This window comes from Thunnus maccoyii, chromosome 17 (genome assembly GCF_910596095.1).
Source record: "Thunnus maccoyii chromosome 17, fThuMac1.1, whole genome shotgun sequence".
Lineage (NCBI taxonomy): Eukaryota > Metazoa > Chordata > Actinopteri > Scombriformes > Scombridae > Thunnus > Thunnus maccoyii.
The window spans coordinates 3,903,078-3,925,577 of NC_056549.1; the positions used below are offsets into that span (position 1 = coordinate 3,903,078).

General features: G+C 39.2%; 1 protein-coding gene across 3 annotated transcripts in view; it reads left to right on the top strand.

Annotated features, from left to right (window-relative positions):
• galnt14 (UDP-N-acetyl-alpha-D-galactosamine:polypeptide N-acetylgalactosaminyltransferase 14 (GalNAc-T14)) overlaps positions 1-22,500 on the top strand; it is a 199,483-nt gene that overhangs the window by 164,320 nt on the left and 12,663 nt on the right. For all 3 annotated transcript variants that reach the window (XM_042390137.1, XM_042390138.1, XM_042390140.1), the window contains 5 exons: positions 5,287-5,390; positions 9,619-9,745; positions 15,032-15,124; positions 15,880-15,963; positions 17,043-17,187. In XM_042390137.1, coding sequence (XP_042246071.1) covers positions 5,287-5,390; positions 9,619-9,745; positions 15,032-15,124; positions 15,880-15,963; positions 17,043-17,187 — 553 coding nt within the window. The remainder of the gene's footprint in view (positions 1-5,286; positions 5,391-9,618; positions 9,746-15,031; positions 15,125-15,879; positions 15,964-17,042; positions 17,188-22,500) is intronic.

Sequence of the window (22,500 nt, forward strand, 5' to 3'; positions counted from 1 at the left end):
TGACAAAGTTTTATTATAAGATACAGTATCTTATAATAAACATCTACCTTCAGATTTTGTTTGTAACAAGAACAATACTTCTGTATAAAAAACAAAACAAAAGCTGCAACATTTTTTTTATCCTTTTTCTTCTTTCAGTTGTTTTCATCGTTCTTGAGTTTCTGGACTGTCATCCTCATCTTTGAACAATTTATTTTGCTTCTACCTTTCAGCTTCTTATCGAGCCCCAAAAGTCCTGAACGATGATTTATTTTTCATGTCGTGCACACAAGCTGTTATCTGTCTGTAGATTCTTCTAGTAACAAAGAAGAATCTAAAACAAAAACCACCATTTTATCATTTTTAGTCGCTCATTGAGTTTATCAACGGTGTTTGTTTGGAGAGTTTGGTGTGAAGCATCATATGAACATACGTTACTGTCAGCGTCAGTCAGGAAGTAGTTGATTTACCAATTTAGTTGATTATTTAATGTATTTATATCAGGGACCATTCACAAAATACATTCATCTCAAACAAAGAGAAAAGATGCTTCGTAGCAGATTTAGTTACAAGCTAATTTCCATCTGTAGTCTCTGAGCAGGTGAACAGAAACACACACACACACACACACACACACACACTTACTTCATAGGAATAAATACAAAGCAGAATACAGATATCAAAATATTACACACATATATATCCAAAGTTATTAAAACAGGTCATCAAAATGTCAACTTAATGCTGACAAGACGGTTACTTAAAATCCATTTTTTGACTTCACGAGAAAAAATATGTAAATCTGTGCAGGTTTTCAGATTGACAAGGAGCTTATTTCTTTCTTTAATGGCTTTAAAAGAAAAAGCAGAGTCTCGTTCAGCGACGCCGCGTCCTCCCCTCGAATCAGACCTTGCTGAACGGAGCGGAGCTGAACAAAGCTCTGCAACAACGGTGGACGAGCAGCATTATGGATTATCTAATGCACTGAACGGACATTGAGTCGTCAAAGCTTAACGTTTTATAATTAACATGTATATCAACAATAATGATACTGTCATGATTTCCTGTTCAGGACTTTCAGGGCTTATTTATGAAGTGACCTAATTGGTTTTAAGACAGTCTGTTTGACATGATCCGCAGTAATGAAAATAAGAAAAAAGTATTCAAATATGTCTCAGAGGCTTCAACTGTTAACAAACTCCTAATATGTCTGAAGTTAGTGATGTTTCAATACATGGTACATATTTTTAATAACTTTTGAATGTAAGAGTGGAATCTAGAGTAACATTTAAAGCATTTAAACTCATCTACATATTTTTATCTTTTGTCCATCTATATAAATATTTGTGTGAAGAAGCCTGACCGTAGTGGCTAGGAAGGTGGTAGGAGGCAAAAACTGATTTATTCAGTCCAGTTTACCAAAAAACAAACCAAAAAGATGTCTCAAAAAAATTAAATTAACACAAGCAAAATCAAAGTTAACTAGCTTAACTCAGGCGTGATCACGTCCTGCTCCCCCTAAACCTACATCTCTCCCCTTAAATAGGCCCTCCAATCTATCAGGCAGAACCATATTTATTGCAGGGGTGTCATTACCCTTATACCACCTGGTATATAACAATGCTACTGGTATCAGTCAACGTTGTTTACACAACATTAAACCTCAACTTGAGCCAAAACAAGAACAAATCATATCGATACTAAACCAAACATTTAATGAAATAACATAAATCCCCCTATACTTAGTCTAACCCAGTGACATCACTGATGACATAACCCAGGAAGTAGTTGGGTGCCTCCTCCTTTTGTTTGTGGAGCACATGGTGGTTAGTAACAAAGAAAATGATTAATTCATGAAATGCAGAATTTAACCAATAAACAATAACTAAACTTAATACTTGTCTGTGTTTTACTTTAACCAAACATGTTGCTGGTATGTGAGCTGTAACCAAACATAATGCAAACCACAAACAAACGGGGGATAGTATATGTCTGCAAGTTACAGATTGATCATATAACAAACAATTAACAAGTATGGTTAAATTCATAAGCTGCGTGGCATTGATGGTGAAAGTAGGGACGAATGGAATTTGGAAAAACTCTTTGTTCTTGTTTATTCATAAAATATGCGGTCGTTGTTTTCTCAATATTCAGAGTAACTTAGCTGCTTTGCAACTTCCTCCATTGTTAATGACTGTTTGGCAGCCTGAATGTCTACAGTAGGAAAAAGTTCCCAAATGCTTTCAAAGGTTTCAACATTACATCTTAATCATTTACCCAACATGTGACAAAGTAAGTCCATATACAGACCTCACTAGGGATGCACGATATTATCGGCACGTCATTGGTATCGGCTGATAAAAGCTCTAAAATGAAATATCGGCATCGGCGAATTCTGCCGATTATGAGATGCCGATATGTCGCCCTCTCCTCCACTACCTGACTGTGCTTCCGTCGACGGACTGTTTCACCCTGACGGGCAGCTGAGTGAAGTAAAGCCTGCGGAGGAAGCACCGGGACCGTCAGGGTGAAACAGTCCGCAGAGGAGCTGCTGTGTTTAGCTGCACAGATAGGAAACACCTCGGCTGACAGGATGTACCACTCTGTTTGGAAAAATAAATCTTCTTCTTGGTTTATAACGGCGGTTGTCAACCAGCGTATTAGGTGCATTACCGCCACCTTCTGCTCCGGAGTGTGGACCAGAGATTAAATCCTACACATTAATCCTGTCTGTCTAATAAACTCAAAGAAAACTCTACTGCTGCTCCCACTTGACAGGTTCATTAAAGTTTTAATGCTGAGCTCCTGAACTCCAGTCTTCCTAAGTTCTTCCTTCATATATTGTCTTTCTCGATCATACTTAGTACAATCTATGCTTGCATGCATAATAGTCTCCTCAGCCAGCTGGGAAAAAAAAGGTGCGTATATCGGCATCGGCAATCGGCCACAATGAGTTGGAAATATCAGCATATGGGATATCAGCAAAAAATCCATTATTGTGCATCCCTAGACTTCCTGATTCTGCATGATGTGGGTCCCAATTTGAACTTCCCTATTAGTCATGTCATAATAAAACATACACTCACAGTACATACGTTTACAATCCAGAAAACCTTATATAACTCTTTAAAGATAAAAGATCCACATTATTTACATGTCAGACTGTTGCAGCAAATCCTGAAAAAGAAGACTAAAGCTTGAAAGATAATAAATACCATATATACAAGATCACATTATCTGTGGTTGTGTTGGTTAATTATACAGCTCTGTATTAACATCCCACTGCTAAAGTGACGCAGATTCCTTCCTGCAACATCAAATCAATAACAAAATGTCTCATCCTCCTCTGACCTGGCGTCGCCGCAGCGCCCCCTGCTGGGCCGAGGTCACACACGTCATTCACTGCAAGTTTACACAAAAGCGGATCATCGATGCCTGACAGAGCATTTGCTTCGGAGAGATGAACAAACAAACAAAGGGGAGGGAGAGGAGCCACAGACCCAAACACACACACACACACACACACAGTTATAAATAATAAACTTTGGCTCTGTGCCTTCTTCATAAGTCAGAGCTTGGTGGCAGAAACACAGATTTATTCCTGTGCCAACTTGTGACTGTCTGACTTGTTTTTTTTAGGAGGAGGCAGAGTGTTAAACTCTCACAGATGAACAAGTGGTGTTGGTGTGTGTGTGTGTGTGTGTGTGTGTTATGGAGATACGAGTAGAGACATGGAGTTCAGCTTGTTTATTATGATGGTCTGTCTCTATCTGGATGTCACTGTGCTGCTTCTGTCAACCTGCGGAGGCTGGACTGAGTCACTGTGTCTGTCTGAGACTTACACACACATCTATACACTATACTTGTGAGGACCCTCATTGACATAATGCACAAGTATTACTACACATAACTAGTAACTATCACTGTCAAAAACATGTAGTGGAGTAGAAGTATTAAGTAGAATAAACTTAAAATATCCAATTACATTACAAATACCTCAAAAATACCTTCCAGTGCTGCTAAGGCCTGTTCAGACCAAAGTTAGCACTATGCTAAAAGATGTAGCTTCTCCTTTTATTGCAATGAGACCACTGAGTTGACATAGCAGGGTCTTGATGCAGAGGCTCCAGCAAAAATAGACAAGGCCGAAACGAAAAGTGATGTCATCCCACCATGACACACTGAATAGGCCAGTCAAATATGTGCAAGCTCAACTTCCTGGTTAACAACTTTGTTACATGAACTATGTGAATCTGCTGTTTATCACATGATCGTCAAGGAGAAAATGTCTGACTGTGGTAACTTTCCAGAATTGTAAAATCATGTCACCATTACCTAAAACACCCCCACGCACACACACCCTAAAACCAAGTGTTGATTAAACAGGAAGCAGACAAAACGTCCTCACTGTGTAGGTTTAAAACTGGGTCCTCACAAAGATATAAGAACAAGTGCACACACACACACACACACACACACACACACACACACCGCAGCTTTGTCTCATTTCATTTATTTGCCAAGTTATTTCATGCTGTTTAATTTCCTCAGTTTGCTCCCATTAATACAAGTACACACACACACCAAACCAGCACAACAGTCACATATACGGTCCACACACACACACACACACACTACAGTTACACAAGCACATACTTTTACACACACACATATGTACATTCCTGTGGACACACAAGGACGTATGCATTATATGTGGCGCATACAATACATATAATACATTCAGACTCACTGTCACACACACAGGATGCTATTTACAGGCTGTGCAGCAGTATAATCATTAATCAACAGAGGGTATTAGATGATGCATGCTGGCCTTCAGATCATGATTCAGCCTGTGTGTGTGTGTGTGTGTGTGTGTGTGTGTGTGTGTGTGTGTGTGTGTGTGTGTGTGTGTGTGTGTGTGTGTGGCTGCAAACCAACAGGCTCATTTCTATTTTAGAGAATACATAAAGCATCTAAAGAAGAAGAAGAAGAAGTAGTAGTAGAGTATCTTTACTTGTGGATTAGATTAGATGAGATGAGATTAATAAAATGATTACTGCTAATCAGGAGATGTTGTTTTCTTCTCTTTAAATGCATTTTTTTAAACACACAGCCAATCAAATGGTTCACTGATGATTTCTAAAGGTCTCATCATCATCATCATCATCATCATCATCAGGATCTTCTTCAGACCTGTGAGCCTGATGATGAGACTTAAATCTGGCAGCACAAGATTAGACTTTATATACAATACAACACATGCTCTGTCTCTTCTCTTTTTCACCGTCTCTCTCTCTCTGGCAGGACTCCCATCATCGCGGGCGGGCTCTTTGTGATTGACAGGTCCTGGTTCAATCACCTCGGCAAATACGACACCGCCATGGACATCTGGGGCGGGGAGAACTTCGGTGAGTCGTGCAGAAAATTCCAGAAAATTCCTAAAAATTGTAAAAAGAAAATGCAAATGAATGTTTCCATCCACCATTGTTATAAGTGCCAACTTTAACCACCACGGTTTAGTCTTCTCTGGATATTAAGATGGACATTTGTATAAAAACATCACAACAGTTATTTTTCAGCTCTCTCTCCTTCTACTCCACCTTTCTCTCTTCTCTCCTTTAAGTTTCCTCAAAAATATAAAAGACCAGTCTCACTCTGCAGATGTGGGAGGATTACAGCAGAGTTGCATTTAATTTGTTGTTGTTGCATTCATAGTGATGCAAACTGTTTTCTGAGCCAAAATCCAAAGCCGTGAACATATGGAGAGCTGTAATTTATCGAGTTTTTTTGGCTTCTACAGCTCTTGACAGTATGTTTTCATTATCATCATCGTCATCCTGCCAGAGAGAGAGAGAGGCGGTAAAAAACAAGTTACTGGTGTAATACTGCTGCTTTACTGACACATATTTAGTAGAGAAAAATATAAACACGTCACCTCAGAGTCAATACTTTGTATTAACGAGTATAAAGTCAAGTCTGATGTGTCCATATAGACGTGCTCAGTTGGTTTCTTCTCTCCGTACTGGACCTGAAGCTGACTCCTAGAGGCTCCTTTGATATATATATTTATATATTTATATATTTTCAGGTTTTACACTAGTTAGAAACTTCAAACAGATTCTTGCTCACCATCGAGTCTCAGTGATAAGTTCATAGGACCAAGAAATTATGAAGACGGTCAGTTTATTCAGTTTTGGAGGAAACTTACCAGATGAAAGATGAAAGAAATCCCATAATAATAAAAAAACATAAGTACAAGAAACCAACAGTGTGACAGAGTTCTGGTTTCTTCTCATGTCAAACTGCTTTGAACAAGTTTACAACCTGCAACTAAACAGTGATGACATATAAATGTTGTTTAGGAGAGTATATAAAGCTGTAAGGTGGGAGGCAGTGTTTGATATGATTATTATGTAGTAACATGCTCAGTTTGTCCGTTGAGGACTGTATCTGCTGCTGTAGTATTTCAAAAACAATGTCATGTTATGAAATATTCACTTACAGAATAGAATATTTTGCTGATTTATAGATTATGTTCTCAGCAAGGCTGCGAATAATGATTCATTCATTGTAGATGAATCTTTCAGTTATCCTCTTCATTAATCGTATAATTGGTGGATGATTTATCAGAAAGTTTTTTGTGATCATATTTTTATTTCATTAATTCTATTCATGAGCGGCTGCGTACAACTATAACACTGAAGCAGCCAGCCGACTGTCCAACATACAAAGATTTTCAATTTGTGAGAAGTAATATTCAGATTTGAGACGCTGGAAGCAGTGAATTATTGTTCCAGTCTGATTGTCTCCTGAGATTTCAATTCATGCAACAAATCTGGAAACATCATGTTACTGTTGTATTCATCAACATGACAGGAAATGTTTATATTAATTATTATATTATACAAACCGTATCTGTATTTCATCTACTTCCTGTTTTCTCTACATTATCCGCTCGAGGCAGATAATGTTCGATTAATATTATTATGTTATGTTATGGTAAAACAAAGCACTGGATCATGGTTTTGGTGTAACACATCTTACCTTGTGCTTTTTAATTTATTTTCAAATAATTTTGGGGTCATTTTGCACCTTTATTAGATAGAGATAGTAGAAAGATAACAGGAAATGAGGGAGAGAAATGCAACAAAGTCCTCTGGTCAGATATGAACCAGTCACATCACCGTTCATAGTCAACATCTTAACTATAAGTCACGAGAAGGTCCTGACTTATTGAATATTTAACCACAGCAAACAGGTAGGATGTAGAATCATCTGATGTCAAAGTTTTAAGCTTTGTCAGCCTGTCAGTGATCCACCAGAACCTCTTCCCTGTGATTCTGAGCAGGATGAACACTTGAACATGATCCAGGTGAAATGTATTTGCAAATGAGTAGCATATAAATGCATTTTATAGGAGACAGAGGTGTTTTTTTAGATGTTCTATTGCAGTATAAGAACATGAACAGCTGTGTAAATCAGAAAAAGGGGAGAAATGATTAACAGGAATATGAAGGTCCTTTAATATCAGCTGAACGAAGGTGAACTTTTCTTTCAGCAGCAAAAGTCTGAACAGTCTGACATCCATCCAGCAGCAACATCTGGCTCTCCTGCTGCTACCTGCCTCCAGTCATCTCAACTGTGTGTGTGTGTGTGTGTGTGTGTGTGTGTGTGTGTGTGTGTGTGTGTGTGTGTGTGTGTGTGTGTGTGTGTGCAATATATATGTGTGTGTGTGTGTGTGCAATAGCAAATATATATATGTGTGTGTGTGTGTGTTCAGTAATAGAGGGTTGGAGTCAGTTTGCTGATTGCTGTACTGCTGCTTTTCTCAAATCAATGAAAGACTGTTTCTTCCATCTACCATCACACACACACACACACACACACACACACACACACACACACACACACACACACACACACACACACACTCATTTGCTCTCTGTCATGTTTCTGTCAGTCTCACAGGCTCTGTGTCAGTATCTCAGTATCTCACTGACTTCTCGTTCTCCTTTGTACTCTCTGGTGTTTCATCTTTACTTCCATCTCTCCTCTTCCTCATCAAACCCAGTCCACGCTCTCATTTTCACTTCCATCGCTCTCTCTCTCTCTCTTATAGCTCTCTCTCTCTCTCCTCTCTCTCTCTTACAGCTCTCTCTCTCTCTCTCTCTCCTCTCTCTCTCTTACAGCTCTCTCTCTCTCTCTCTCTCTCGCTCGCAGTCACTATAAAACTTTCTTAAGTTCTCAGCGGCTCGTTTCTTTGTGGAAACTCTTCATTCTTTGTCTTCTCTGAGCTCACAGACATCAGCTATGTGAATTTAATGGCACACACACACACACACACACACACACACACACACACAACAATGTGAACTAAAGTGAAGCTAGTTGTGTCTTTTGTGTGTTGCCGTGCTCACATCAGAGAACGAGCACAGTGTAAACAGGTCATATGAACACACACACACACACACACACACACACACACACACACACACACTAAATCAAACAAACAAAATCAGAGTCCGCGTCAGCAGGTCATCAAATATTCAGCGAGGTTTGGCCCACTTAGCCGTGATGCACAGGATAAAAAAAAAAACTAACAAGGAGACAAGAATGAAAAGCTTCAAATAAACAACAAGCCTGCTTACACACACACACACACGCACGCACACACACACACACACACACACACACACACACACACAGAAACTGATAAAATAACTGATATATTTACAGAGTTCATTTTTAGAAAGATGAATTCACTTCACCTTAATGAAAGTTGCCACATCAGCAGAACTACTCACAGTTTAGACAAGCAACTATATCTTATATCTTATATAATGTGCAGATTAATGCTGTTATAATTTGGTATTGGATACAAAGAATTTAGGTATTCTTTGTTTTATCCAACCATCAGTCCAAAACATAAAGATATTAAGGTAAGTTAGTTATCATAGATGACAAAGATGCGCAGAATCGTCACTTTTAAGAAGCTGAAACCAGAGAATGTTTGGCTTTTTGCTTAAAAAGCAGTTGCCAGTTATTTCTGGTTTTGATTCCACTTTGTTGTCAAATCCTTGTTCTGATTCTTGTAATTATTGAGTAAGAAAATAAACCATATATTGAAAAGAAAGAACAACTTTATTGTCAGCAGATTCAAGACAAGACGAGATGAGACGTCTTAGTAAAATATATAAAAATATATATATACAAATGTTGTTGTACACACATTGAATGTTGGGTGTTTAATGCATGTTTTTATCTGACTCTGAGGCGTGACGACTGCAGCCGCAGTAAACAGACACATTATTATACCTGCTGCATGAAAGTCATCATGGTTTCAGGTGAACTTTCACCTCGCCTGAAATGATTTCAGCAGTGATCAGATTTCACTGCTGCTGTTTATTATGTAGCTCAGATACACGTTGGAGTGCTTGCTCTGGTCATTACAAGGCAACATATCTCTTGATAAATCCCTGAGATTAATCTCCCAACAAACCTAAACAGAATATGTAGGCGTAGAAAATTATTCTTTGTGATTGAGCCAAATTACAGGAACGGGATGTGATGAAATGTGACGCTGTAATAGACAAACAGCTTCATCTATGTGTGTGTGTGTGTGTGTGTGTGTTGCAGAGATCTCCTTCCGGGTGTGGCAGTGTGGCGGCAGTCTGGAGATCCTACCCTGCAGCAGAGTGGGTCACGTCTTCAGGAAGAAACACCCGTACGTCTTCCCCGAAGGCAACGCCAACACTTACATCAAGTAAGTTTCTCAACACACTTCACCTCAGACTTCATCATGTTACGTTTTATAAAGCAGCACTCTGGCATCTCAAACTGATATCAGAGTCAGTCTTAATAAGCAAAAAATAAATCTGTCAACTTACGGCACAGAGACTTTTTAACTAATTAGAGTTATGATTAGAGAGTCACAACTGATCAGGATCAGACCAAGTCGGACCGTTCCAGTCTGGATCAGTCTGGAGATAAAATCAGTGTGTTGAGTTTAAGGATTCTCATTATCTGCCTTGTGATCCACTTGCTGCCCGTCATTAATGTTATTTTATACATCGTTATGACTGTAAGTAGGACAGCCACAGTCACATGACCATAAAAAAATATCCAGTATCCGCTCTGAAGACTCTCCAGCTCCAGTCCTCGCCGTCCTCGTCCGTCTATCCGCCACGTTCTTCAACTGTAACCTTCTTCTTCCTCTTCATCACCTGTGCTGCTCAAACTGCAGCATAAATTAGCACATCAAACAGTTTTCCATTGTCCGTTTCTGTTTTGTAAGAGGATTATTGTGTGCAAAAATGTGTTTTCTTGTGGGATTTTGGGGGCTTCTTATAGACTAATAATAGTCTATCTGTCGTCACTTATCACATAGTTCCCACTATTACCCATAATACTGCTGCCTGACTGAACACCTGACTGATTAACATTTGTACCAAATTAAATAATTACATGTCTGACTTGTCTGTAAATTCCTAAAAATCCTTTTTTTGTGTGTGTGTGTGTAGTTACACAGTATCCTACCTCCTAACTAATAATCACACTAACGTTCATGCTGACTGATTCGCTGCCTGACTGACTGATAATAAACACAGAAGGAAACAGACGTGCAGTGTTTGCACTCTGAGCCGTGTGTGTCGCAGCCACCGAGCGCCGCTCACATCATTATTAAAGTGGATTTACAGCTGCCTGGAAGCCTTTTGCGCTGTGAGTACAATATTATCCTATTAGCACAAGCTGTATTCTGTTCTCTGCCCCCTTTCAAACAGTTCAAACAGAAAGATGTTTACAGGCAGTCCAATAATCCATTAACAGGACTAATGTACTCAGGCTGAATGTTGATCTCGTATAAATAGATTAATCAAGGATACAATAAGGAAGCTGGTCTTGTCCAGATTATCGAGTGTCAACATTACTTTATGGTGCAGTTTATATAGAAAGGAATGAAAAACAGAAATTAGTACGGAATTACAACACAGCGCTTGTTTCTTTTGTTAAATTTGCACTCATATGAGACACATAATGTTTTTTTTTTTAAATTGTCCTTTTTGTATATCCACAGGAAGGCTGATATCAAGTGTTGAAAGGCATTGTGGGAAACGTTGTAAATGACTAATTGAAATAGACGAGGAGAGCAGGGTTCCTCCGAAAAACTAAATTGCAGCACTTCATCACAGAATAACTCCCTAGGATCCTCATAACGTCACAGACTGATGATATTTATCTGGCGGGTTTGTTCCTTTAACAGATCAGTAATTCATAAACCTCAGCATGTGAGCAAGGCACTAAAGCTGCCGGGTTAAAGGCTTCACTTCCTAAAACGAGCGCTCCCGCTGCTGAACGGCACTCGGGAGCAAAGCCTCCCGCCAAACTGCTCATATAAACTTATTGTTATATGTCAACCAGATGATCCGCACTAACACTGTTGTGTTTTTTTTTTTTCTAGCTCGTCTGTTTAGTTGATCATTTCGCTCCCTGTTGGTCGTTACCGAGGCAACATCTGTTCTGTGGCGGAAGACGATGACTTTTATTTGTTATCACAACGTCTCCCAAAAACTGCTCGCGTGTCGCTCCATCGGTTAATTAGCTGGAGACTCTGGCGCTGGCAGTCTGGGTTATGAATATGCTAAATAACACACACACACACAAAAAAAGCTGCTTAATAATTCGATTACAAAGATTATGCTGTTTCCTCTCTCACTGATGCCTGCTGCTGTGACCTTGTGTGTGTGTGTGTGTGTGTGTGTGTGTGTGCAATGAGTGAGTTTTTAATTATAAGCCTGTGTGTGTGTGTGACATGTATTTACGTGTCCTGGGCCATACAAACCTCCGCTATCACCAGGAAGGCACAACAACACCTCTATTTTCTGAGGAATCTACCCTTACGAAAAAAAGCACATGTGAAATTCTTTCACATGTGAACCGAAACATTTCACATGTGATGTTTTGATTTCACATGTGAACTTTGAACAGAATTTCACATTTGGAAATCACATGTGTATCTTAAAATTCACATGTGAAAAAAGACAACATGTTTTTAGCTTCACATGTGAATGCAAACTTTACATGTGGAAAGGATAGTGTCACATGTGAAGTGAAACATTTCACATATGAACCTAAGTTTCACATGTGAAACATCCCAAAATCACATGTGCCCTGAGCGTATCACATGTGAAATTCAGTCTTTCACATGTGAATTGAAACATTTCACATGTGATGTTTTGATATCACATGTGAACCTAAGTTTCACATTTGGAAATCACATGTGTATCTTAAAATTCTCATGTGAAAAAAGACAACATGTTTTTAGCTTCACATGTGAATGCAAACTTTACATGTGGAAAGGATAGTGTCACATTTGAAACGTCCGAAAACCACATGTGCCCTTGAATGCATCACATGTTAAAACACGTGTGAGTTATCACATGTGAAACAGCACTTCACATGTGTTTTTTTCGTAAGGGTAGGAAAGCCAAACTGCTCGCAGAAGCTTCTCGTGAACTTTTACTCGTGACCAGCAGAGAGTATCATAAATACTGCATCACAGCGTGGTGCCAGCTGCACCAGGAAGGATCAGAAAGCTCTGCAGAGGGTCATCAAGATGTCTCAAAACATCACTGGGAGACAGCTGGCTGCAGTCGAGGACATCTATCAGAGCCTCCATCATCATCATCATCTGTGACCCGACCCGCCCACCCACTCTGCCCGCCGCCTCCTCCTCCTCCTCAAACTGCTCCCCTCTGGCAGGCGACACAGAACAACGCATGAACCACAACACTGAAAAACAGCTTCTTCCCCAACGCTGTCAAATTGTTGAACATGGCCTGACACTTCCTCCACCCCCCACCCACCACAACACACACACACACACACACACACACACACACATCACTGAGACTGCATCTTCTGTTGCTGCTAATTGTTTTATCTGCACACCGGATAGATTTTCTTTTTTAATTGTTTTAATATGGTTTTAATATCAGGGAGTGCCATCGTAATCTGGTTGTGTTGTTGTCTGGCGCAGCAGTACAATGACAATAAAGTGCCTTATCTTATCTTTATACGCCTACGAGCAGCATACATCCTCTCTCTCTCTCTCTCTCTTCCCCTTTCATTAAACTGCCACAGTCAGTGTGTGTAATGTCTGTAATTGAGGGTTTCTGTCATTTCAATGAGATAGTTCACAGCTTAGAGAAACTCAGCTAATAGCTAATTACTACAGAGAGACAGAGAGAGAAAAAAGAGTAAATGGGGGTGAGAGATAGAGGGAAATGTGCTCCACTCTTCGTGCAGTATGGGTGAATAAAGTGCATCGAACAGAAATGAGCTGAATGAGAATTTAGACCTGATATAAACATGCAATCTGATGCACACTGAGCTGCAAACACGAGCTGAATTCATCTCAAAGCTCAACAGGATGAAGGGTCACTGAACTCCTAAACGAGTCTGCCAAAAAAAGCTGCAGGTACGAGCTGGTATAGTATGTAAAAAACGAATGACCTCTGTCCATCACGCAGGAAGTAAACGAGTCACTAAATATCACCGCCGTGGTGGGTCAGCTCTGCTCGAGCACATTTACTCGTTTGAAATTTGCTTAAATAAATCTTGCAATTTATGAAGATGTCACCAAACAGATGGCGGCACACGGCTGTGAGAGAGAGTTGGCTCCGGTGTAGAATAAAACATGTTGTGCAACAAGGTGAAAAATAACAATATAGCAGGAGCGAGTAGTTTTGTTTAATTTACATATTGAAATATGAAAACAATGCAGGCGGAATCAAGATCATGAGAACACTAGCTGATTACTTAGATAGATAGATAGATAGATAGATAGATAGATAGATAGATAGATAGATAGATAGATAGTAGGGATGTGCAGAGAGCTTAGTATTTGTATCTGTATTTGTTGAGGCAGCAAAATTATTTGTATTCGAATTCAAAGTGGAAAGAGTTTTAAAAATCCTGTTTTTCTTTTTATTACGCTTTTAATTTTAGAAAATTAAAGTGTTACAGTAAGTGTTCATGAAGTGTTCCCTTCATTTGTGTCAGTAGTTCAGCAAATTAGTAAATGTGCGTCATGTAGCAGGTGGATGTGACTCCCCTCACTGAGATCTGCTGATAGACGTAACAGTGGAACAGAGAGACACTGAGATAGTGATGTAACTGACCTGTGTGCTGGTATTTCACATGTTTTTTTTTCTTCCCGAAAACAAACAAATATTTGTAAAAAAAAAAAACACTCTTTGTGCTTTGCTGAATAACGTATTTGTATTCAGGCACAGCCCTAATAGATAGATATGTTTTTGCAGCACACATTATTCACAGACAGGAGAGTCGGTGTTTAAAGGCAGCAGGTGACCACTGGCAGCCTGCTGGTGTCTATTTTTTTTTTAACGTTTTCTTCCCTCCTCGTTTCTGCTGCTTCTCCTCCGTCCGTCTCCCTGCAGGTAAAAATATCAGTGGAGTCAGAAACCAGCTCCTGACGGAGGAGAGGACGCCGTCGTCCACTGTACGGCTCACAGTGTTGAATATATCGTTCTGTACCAAACGGATGTTGTTATTTGTGATGTTTACACTCACACTCTGTGGAGTCTGTGTGATTAATGAATTACACCTCTGACCCAAAACTCTGCGTTCTGTCAAAAACATTCACACCTGCATGATGGAAATCCTCAGATACGGTTGAATGAAAACAACATGATACATGAATGAAAACTGAAAACATGTAGAGGATGTCGTCTGCTCTGATTATTACGGTTGTAAGAAGGTTCTTTAACTTCTTCCACAGTTACAGTTGTGTTAGAAGACGAAACAAGACACTCATTTCTCTTTCTGTTACGTTCATCTGAAGACATTTAATTCAAACTTGTTGAAAGTGATATGAAAATGTTACAGGTTCTAGTAAGTAGAAGTAGGATGTGAGGTATCCATGCTTCTAATTCTGTGTGTGTGTGTGTGTGTGTGTGTGTGTGTGTGTGTGTGTGTGTGTGTGTGTGTGTGTGTGTGTGTGTGTGCGTGCGTGTGTGTGTGGTGGCAGGAACACACGTCGGACGGCTGAGGTGTGGATGGACGATTTCCGCTTGTTCTACTACTCCGCTCGTCCTGCAGCAAGAGGAAAATCTTACGGAGAGTAAGAACACACACAGCTAACGAGCACAACTGAATGTGAAACAGTGTTTTTCTGTCTGGTGTCGAGCTCGTTTCCTTGATCGGAAACTCAGCCGAGCCAATCAGAGATTTGCAGATGGGATGTAGGATGTTTCAGGAAAACTGCAACACAGTTGGCCAAATATCACTGGATATATTAAAAGGATGCTGCTGGTAGAGAAATCTCTATGGTCCCCACAATGTTACTGCAGACATTAAATGCCACACAGCTGTGTGTAAATGTCAGTGTGTATCTGTCACAAACAGGTAAACGCTGACATTTAAACACAGCTGTAAGGTCTCACCTGACTTTTCACATCACATACTGACATTATTTGTCCTGACTGTGTTTGTCTTTCCCATTATCTGTTATCAATGTTGTTACGTCTTTGGTTATTTTATGACTGACTCTGATTGATTCTCTTTATCTGCCTGCGTGTGTGTGTTTGTGTGTGTTTGTTTGTGTGTGTTTGTGTGTGTGTGTTTGTGTGTGTTTGTGTGTGTTTGTGTGTGTTTGTATGTGTTTGTGTGTGTTTGTGTGTGTGTGTTTGTGTGTGTTTGTGTGTGTGTGTTTGTGTGTTTGTGTGTGTTTGTGTGTGTGTGTTTGTGTGTGTTTGTGTGTGTTTGTGTGTGTTTGTATGTGTTTGTGTGTGTTTGTGTGTGTTTGTTTGTATGTGTTTGTATGTGTTTGTGTGTGTTTGTGTGTGTTTGTGTGTGTTTGTGTGTGTTTGTCACCAGCATCGGAGGCAGAGTGGAACTCCGCAAGAAGCTCAAGTGCAAATCCTTCAAGTGGTACCTGGACAACGTTTACCCAGAGCTCAAGTAAGTGTGTGTGTGAGAAATGTTATGAATGACCACAAAACTTGCTTTATTTCTGACTGGAGGCATTTTAAGATTATTTTTAAAAATGCTGAAATTAAAAAGAGAAAAAAAGTATTATTTTAAAAATGCTGAAATAAAAAAATTCTCTGTGTTTGGAGGTTATTATTCAGACAGCCGTATAATAATATAATAATATAATAATATAATAATAAAAGCTTTTAACAGAAAGCTGAGGTTATGAACTGGGTCCATGGAGTCTGAAAGATGTAAAAAATGTAATTTTTGTCATTATTAAGAACTAAAAGGTCAAACAGAAGCAAATACATCAGGTCATCTTTATGTCTTCTGTCACCTCATTCATAACATAACTTCCACACACACAAACATGTCAAACACCTTCAACACATATAAGCACTACTCATTTAAATGCTTCCTCTTCCTCTCTCTCTCACACACACACACACACACACACACACACACTCACATTTAAATACCCATTTACCCACTGGAGGCTGGTGTTAATCCCTCAGAATGGAATTAACAGTCTTGCTCTCAGGGGAAGACAGACCTGACCCTTAAAACGCAGAATAACCTTTAACGGGTTATTAAAACAGAGAGAGATAGCAGATTAAATTAATGCTACAGGGCTTAAGCCCGAGTTTATAACGCGGCCGAGAATGTAACGAGAAAAGACTGAGAAAGTTTATCAAAGAAGAAGAAGAAGAAGAAGATTGGGAGGAAACTTTCTGAATTAATGAGTTTAGAGAATCGTGGCCTTCAGTGGGTTTGTTAAAGGTGCAGCGCGTCATATTTTTTTAAACGCTGATGAATCAAATGAACTGTGATATCTAGATGTAGTTAATGAGTGGAGATGATTGGTTCCCTCTGTCTCCTCTCAGTGAAGCTGTTAGTGTTGGAGATTAAAGGGTCAGTTCACTCTAATTATCTTCTCACTTACCTCTAATGGTGTCCGGCCGTGCAGTTTCTTGATTTTATTTGAGATTTGAGACACTCGCTGTGTATCTGCAGTTATACGGAGCCTTTAACTGAATGAATTCTGTGTTTGTTTTTTCCATCAGGGTCCCAGATGACTCTGACTCTCAGTCCGGGGTGATCAGACAGAGGCAGAACTGTCTGGAGTCTCGCAGGGTGGAGGGCCAGGAGCTGCCTGTCCTCACTCTGGCTCCCTGCGTAGGAACAGAGGGGGTCCCCGCCATCAACCAGGTGAGTCATCATAGAGTTAGAAAACAGAGAACGTCCTCGCTCTCACCGCTGAGAAGAGGCAGGAAACAGCAAAGGCCTCGAGACAGTTCACCGTTTTTTTTCTACAAGATGTGGAATCAGTCACGACAAACTCTAAACATCAATAATGTGCAGGTTTTCATTCCAGATGTGACAGCAGCTGCACAAACTGTTCGGTCACAACTTGTTGACACAATCTGTGTCACATAAAGCCGCTATGTGTGTGTAGCATCTTTCAAATGAATCTGGTGTTTCCTTATTTGATACTACACTGGCACCGATGTTGAAATTCTTCTCATATTGGCTTTAAAGGACGAGTTCACAGTTTTTTATCTGTCTTAAATCAACAGTCAGGAGCCCAGATGAACAGTGAAACATGTTTTTCTTGCTGTAATCATTCCTCCTGTTCATACTGACCATTAGAAGATCCCTTCATAATGACCTTACAATGTCCACAGTCCTCCTCCTGTGCAGAAATATATATGATATGAAGCTTCAGTTGTCCAAATTAGTCAAATCATGTCAATATCTGTCAAGGTTACTGACTTTTTAATGTTTTTTGTTAGGATCCTCACACTATCTGATACAGAGTGACTTTTTTTTTTTTTTACTAAAAACACAGTAACTGTGGAAGATATTCACTTTATTTGACAAATTCAGACAGCTGGAACATCATATTACTTTAAAGATACAAAAATACAAAATACATCTTTGCTCAGAACAAGGACTGTCCTCCATCACTTATACTGTAAACACATTATGAAGGGATGAACAGGAGGAATGATTAGAGCAAGAAAAACATGTTTCAACATCCATTTCAGCATCTGAATGTTGTTTAAAGGCAGTTTTTTAAAAAATGTGAAACTATCCTTTAATGGGAAATCCTCAAAACAGACATATCCATTCATACAGTACAGTCAAAGTATTATTTCTGTAGATTTGACCTCCATATCTGACTTTTTATACATAGTAGAAGCTGCTTACTTCCAGCGTTGTGTGGAATTTATAAGATTCAGAAAGACAGGAAGTCATGTACAAAATGTGAAAATTTCAGCTTTGTTTTTTTTTCTTTAACCTGACTGCGGCTGCATCAGCGGGCTGCTGGAAAAAACCCCCCCCAAAAAAACAATTTTCAATTAAGATGGATGAGAAAATATGCTCAACCTCTGTTTCTGTCCCACCGGTCATTAAAAGATGTAAATAAGATTCCTGTTAAATAGAGTCATCAAACTAAAACGTAATAAGGTTACAGCAGAAGGTGTGTGTGTGTGTGTGTGTGTGTGTGTGTGTGTGTGTGTGAGGAAAAACAGGCTAACAGTCTTTCATTGATTTAAGAAAAGCAGCAGTACAGCAGTCAGCAAACTGACTCCAACCCTCTATTACTGCACACACACACACACACACACACACACACACACACACACACACACACACACACGCACCTCATCAGGACCAGTAGTCCTCATGGGGACCAAACCTCAGTCCTAATGAGGCAAAACATCATTTCTGAGGTCCTGGTTAAGGTCAGAGGTTTGACATGAACTGGTTATAGTCGGTCAACACATTTAAAGACAACGCAAGTTGACTAAAGAGCTTTTCAGAATGAGATAAGGCGATAAAAAGAGAATGAAAGACTAAAAACAAAACATAGTGGAGACATAGAATAAGAATCCACTTAAAGTGGATCCAACTGCTAAAGAATAAAGGTCTGATGTTATAAACATTATAGCTATATCATATATGTGTTATGCTTGTGGCCGAGGGGCGTTATTGTTTGGGCAGGTGACTGAACGGCGAGTGAGTGAACCACTCGCCGCCATGACCAGCTGACTGTATGATCGCCGTTCAGTCACAATAACGCCCCTCAGAGATCGCTATATCAAATTATATCCAGAACTCTACACATAACTAACATAGCTAGCGGCTGGGTTATAATAAGGGGTTAAAAGGTCAGAAATATATATATGTGTGTTTATTATATTTCTGATGTGAGCTCAGCATCGTAGAGGAAAGTGTGTGTGTGAGTGACAGGCAGGTGTGTGTGTGTGTGTGTTCACGTGTATGAACATGTGCTCGGCCAGATATTTTTCTTTGTGTGTATCAGACCTGTTCTTACTGTCCTCATTTTTAACTTGTAGCACAGCAACACACCAAAGAGCTCGTGTGTATATATATATATATGTGTGTGTATATATATATATATATATATATATATATATATATATATATATATATATATATATATATATATATATATATATGTGTGTGTGTGTGTGTGTGTGTGCGTGTGGATTCTGCCTCCTCTCAGCCATAATTAATACCCGTAGGATTCTCATTATTCCGTGTTTAGCGCGGAGTGTCGAGGCTGCGATCCGCTCTAACAAGCTGCCGCACTCAGAGCGAACGTGTCAGCAGCTGAAAAACGCCTGAAGGCCCCTGAGAGAGAGGCCAGTCAGTGACTGGAAGGTCGCAGGTTCAAATCCTGAAACTCACAGGGAGAACAGCTGGGATGAGTGTGTGTGTGTGTGTGTGTGTGTGTGTGTGTGTGTGTGTGTGTGTGTGTGTGAACTCTCTCTTATCAGCTGCTGTGGAGAAGCCCTGAAGGAAGAAGGCTCTTAATCCTTGTTTGTTCATGTTCTGAAGTTCAGAGGAACGAGTCACCTCCCAGGTGGGAATGTCAAGTTTTCTCTTCAGTTTCTTCCAAAAAAAGAAAAGAAACGCCAGATTTTATCCTCATTAAAGGAAAATTATGTTCTTTTTATTCTTAGTTTTGGCCATCGTTTCTTTTGATGCTACTACAGAAGATTGAAATCATTTATTCAAACTTTTAGTGTAAAATTACCTATTTTTACATTTTCTTGACCTCTTGTGACCATCTCAGAACCAAAAGTGAAAGTAGAATGATGCTTTTATATCGTTGTTACATCCTGTTTATCATCATCTCTCCCAAATCATCACCAAGTACTTTCAGTCGTCTAAACTTGACTAAATCTTAACTGTAGAGGAGAAGATCAGCTGATGCTCATGAGCTTCGATTTGTTTATGTGTGAGGACGTGTTACAGCTGTCAGACGCTCATACAGGTTGTAAACAAACTGCCAGTTTATTCAAGAGGACAGTAGTTTAAGGGTCAAACTGTTGTTAATAAATAAAACGTAATAAATAGAGTTCGTTCATCAGTGTATCCTTAATGGAAGGGAGTAGTTGAAAAATAACTATTATCATATATGAAGTTTATATTGTTGTATATTGTTGTCTGTTGTCTCTTCGTCATCTTTATTATATAAGTTGTGGTTTCCATTAATGTGTGACATGTATTTCTCACATCATGTATCTCTATTAACAGTAAAAAAACAAACCAACATGAACGTTATTATCTAAACACCAATATGTGACTGTGAAACCGCTCAGTGATTCATGTTGTTCTTGTCAGTGTTGATCATAAATCCTTAATGTGTGAGAAATAAGACGGAGGTTTTAGTCACTAACATCACTAATAGAGCTTCAACGATTAGTCGATCAACAAAAAATGAATCAACAACTATTTGGATAATCACATAATCACTTTAGTCTGTTTTTAAAGCAAAAATACAAAAAAATGTTCTGGTTCCAGCTTCTAAAATGTGAGAATTTGATGCTTTTCTTTATCACACAGGACAGTAAACTGAGTAGATTTGGGTTTTGAACTGTTGGTCGGACAAAAAAAGACATTTGAAGACGTCAAATCAGGCTGTAAGAAATTATAACCGCTATTTTTAATACTTTGTACTTACATGTATTAACAAAGCGATTCATTGAGAAAATAATCTGCACCTTAATCAATAATGAACATAATCGTTAGCTGCAGCTCTAATCGCCATCACAGCTTTGTTGTTGTTGTTTAGCAAGCAAGTTCGTTTCATACACAGAAGCAATTCAAAAACAGCTTTACATAAAAACAGATAAAAGAACAAAGCATAAAAAGATTCAGAAGTATAAAAAAAAATTCATAAACACAATAAAATCTGTAGAAAGTCACAGTGTGTCTGAGAGTCAGGATGTAATTATTAGCAGCAATCAGCAGCTCATTGTGTGGAAGCAAGTCAGAGATGTACTCAAACCATGAAGTGATTTATACACCAGTAACAATGTTTTGACACTGGTAGCAGATGCAGAGACGTGAGAACTGGTGTGATATGTTCTTGTTCTTGGTCCTTGTTAGCAGCAGCAGCATCTGAATGAGCTGCAACTGTCTGAGTGAGAAAAGACGATGACAGTAGTAACTTCAATGTGTTCTTCTTCTACTGTTCTGAATGTACACAATGTGACCTTATATTAAGATATTTTCAGTAGAGTCTAATAGCAGAAACTATCTGCTGTAAACGTAAAGATTCTGCTTTCACCTCCGCACACACACACACAGTGAGGATTTATTTTCCAGCCGCCATTTTGCACCAACATCCACACACACACAGGAAGAAATCAATAGTCGAGGAAGCAGAAAGACCAATTTGTGAACCAACAGCAGCAGAAAACAGAGAGAGAATGCTTGTAATGTCATTCATCAAGGATTCAGATGTATTCTTCTGTTCCATTAATCTGAAGTTTCACATAATTTAAGGACGACAGCTATAACGTATAACGGAGCAGGAATATGAGACGCAGGGATAGGAGACTGACGGGCATGAAATGCGACCCGCTGAGCCGCAAAAACATAATTCTCAACACAATTTGGCCCCAAATGTAATGAGTGCACATGCAGGCATGAAGCTGCGGTTGAATCATTCCTGCTGTCAGCTCTGAATGTGTGTGAAAGCATGAATACGAGGCGGCTCAGCCAACTTTTCTCCTGAAAAATAAAGCTTACCACTCACAGCTTTATGCACAGCGCCGCAGGTGTCAATGTTATTTTCCAGCCAAATTGCATTTTGTTTTTAATCTTTTATTCATCCGAGGGAACGGTTTTCTGCTGAGCGTGCAGGCTGTTTCAGCACTGACCTGCTTCATGTTTAACTACCTTAACGCTGAGTGTGTTCACCTGCAAACCAATAACTCACATTACAATAAGTTATCTGCTTAAAATACTGCAAATAAATGTGTTCACTCCACATTTCATCACTACACTGCATTTTTTGATCTGCAGGAGGGAAATTACATATTACAGCATCACAAGGAAAAGACATGAGAGGCACAGTGGATGGAGAGTAGATACTAGAGGTGTACCCGAATACAAATACGTTATTCAGCAAAGCACAAATAGTGGTTTTTTTTTACGAATATTTGTTTCATACAAATATTTTAAAAATGATTTGTTTTT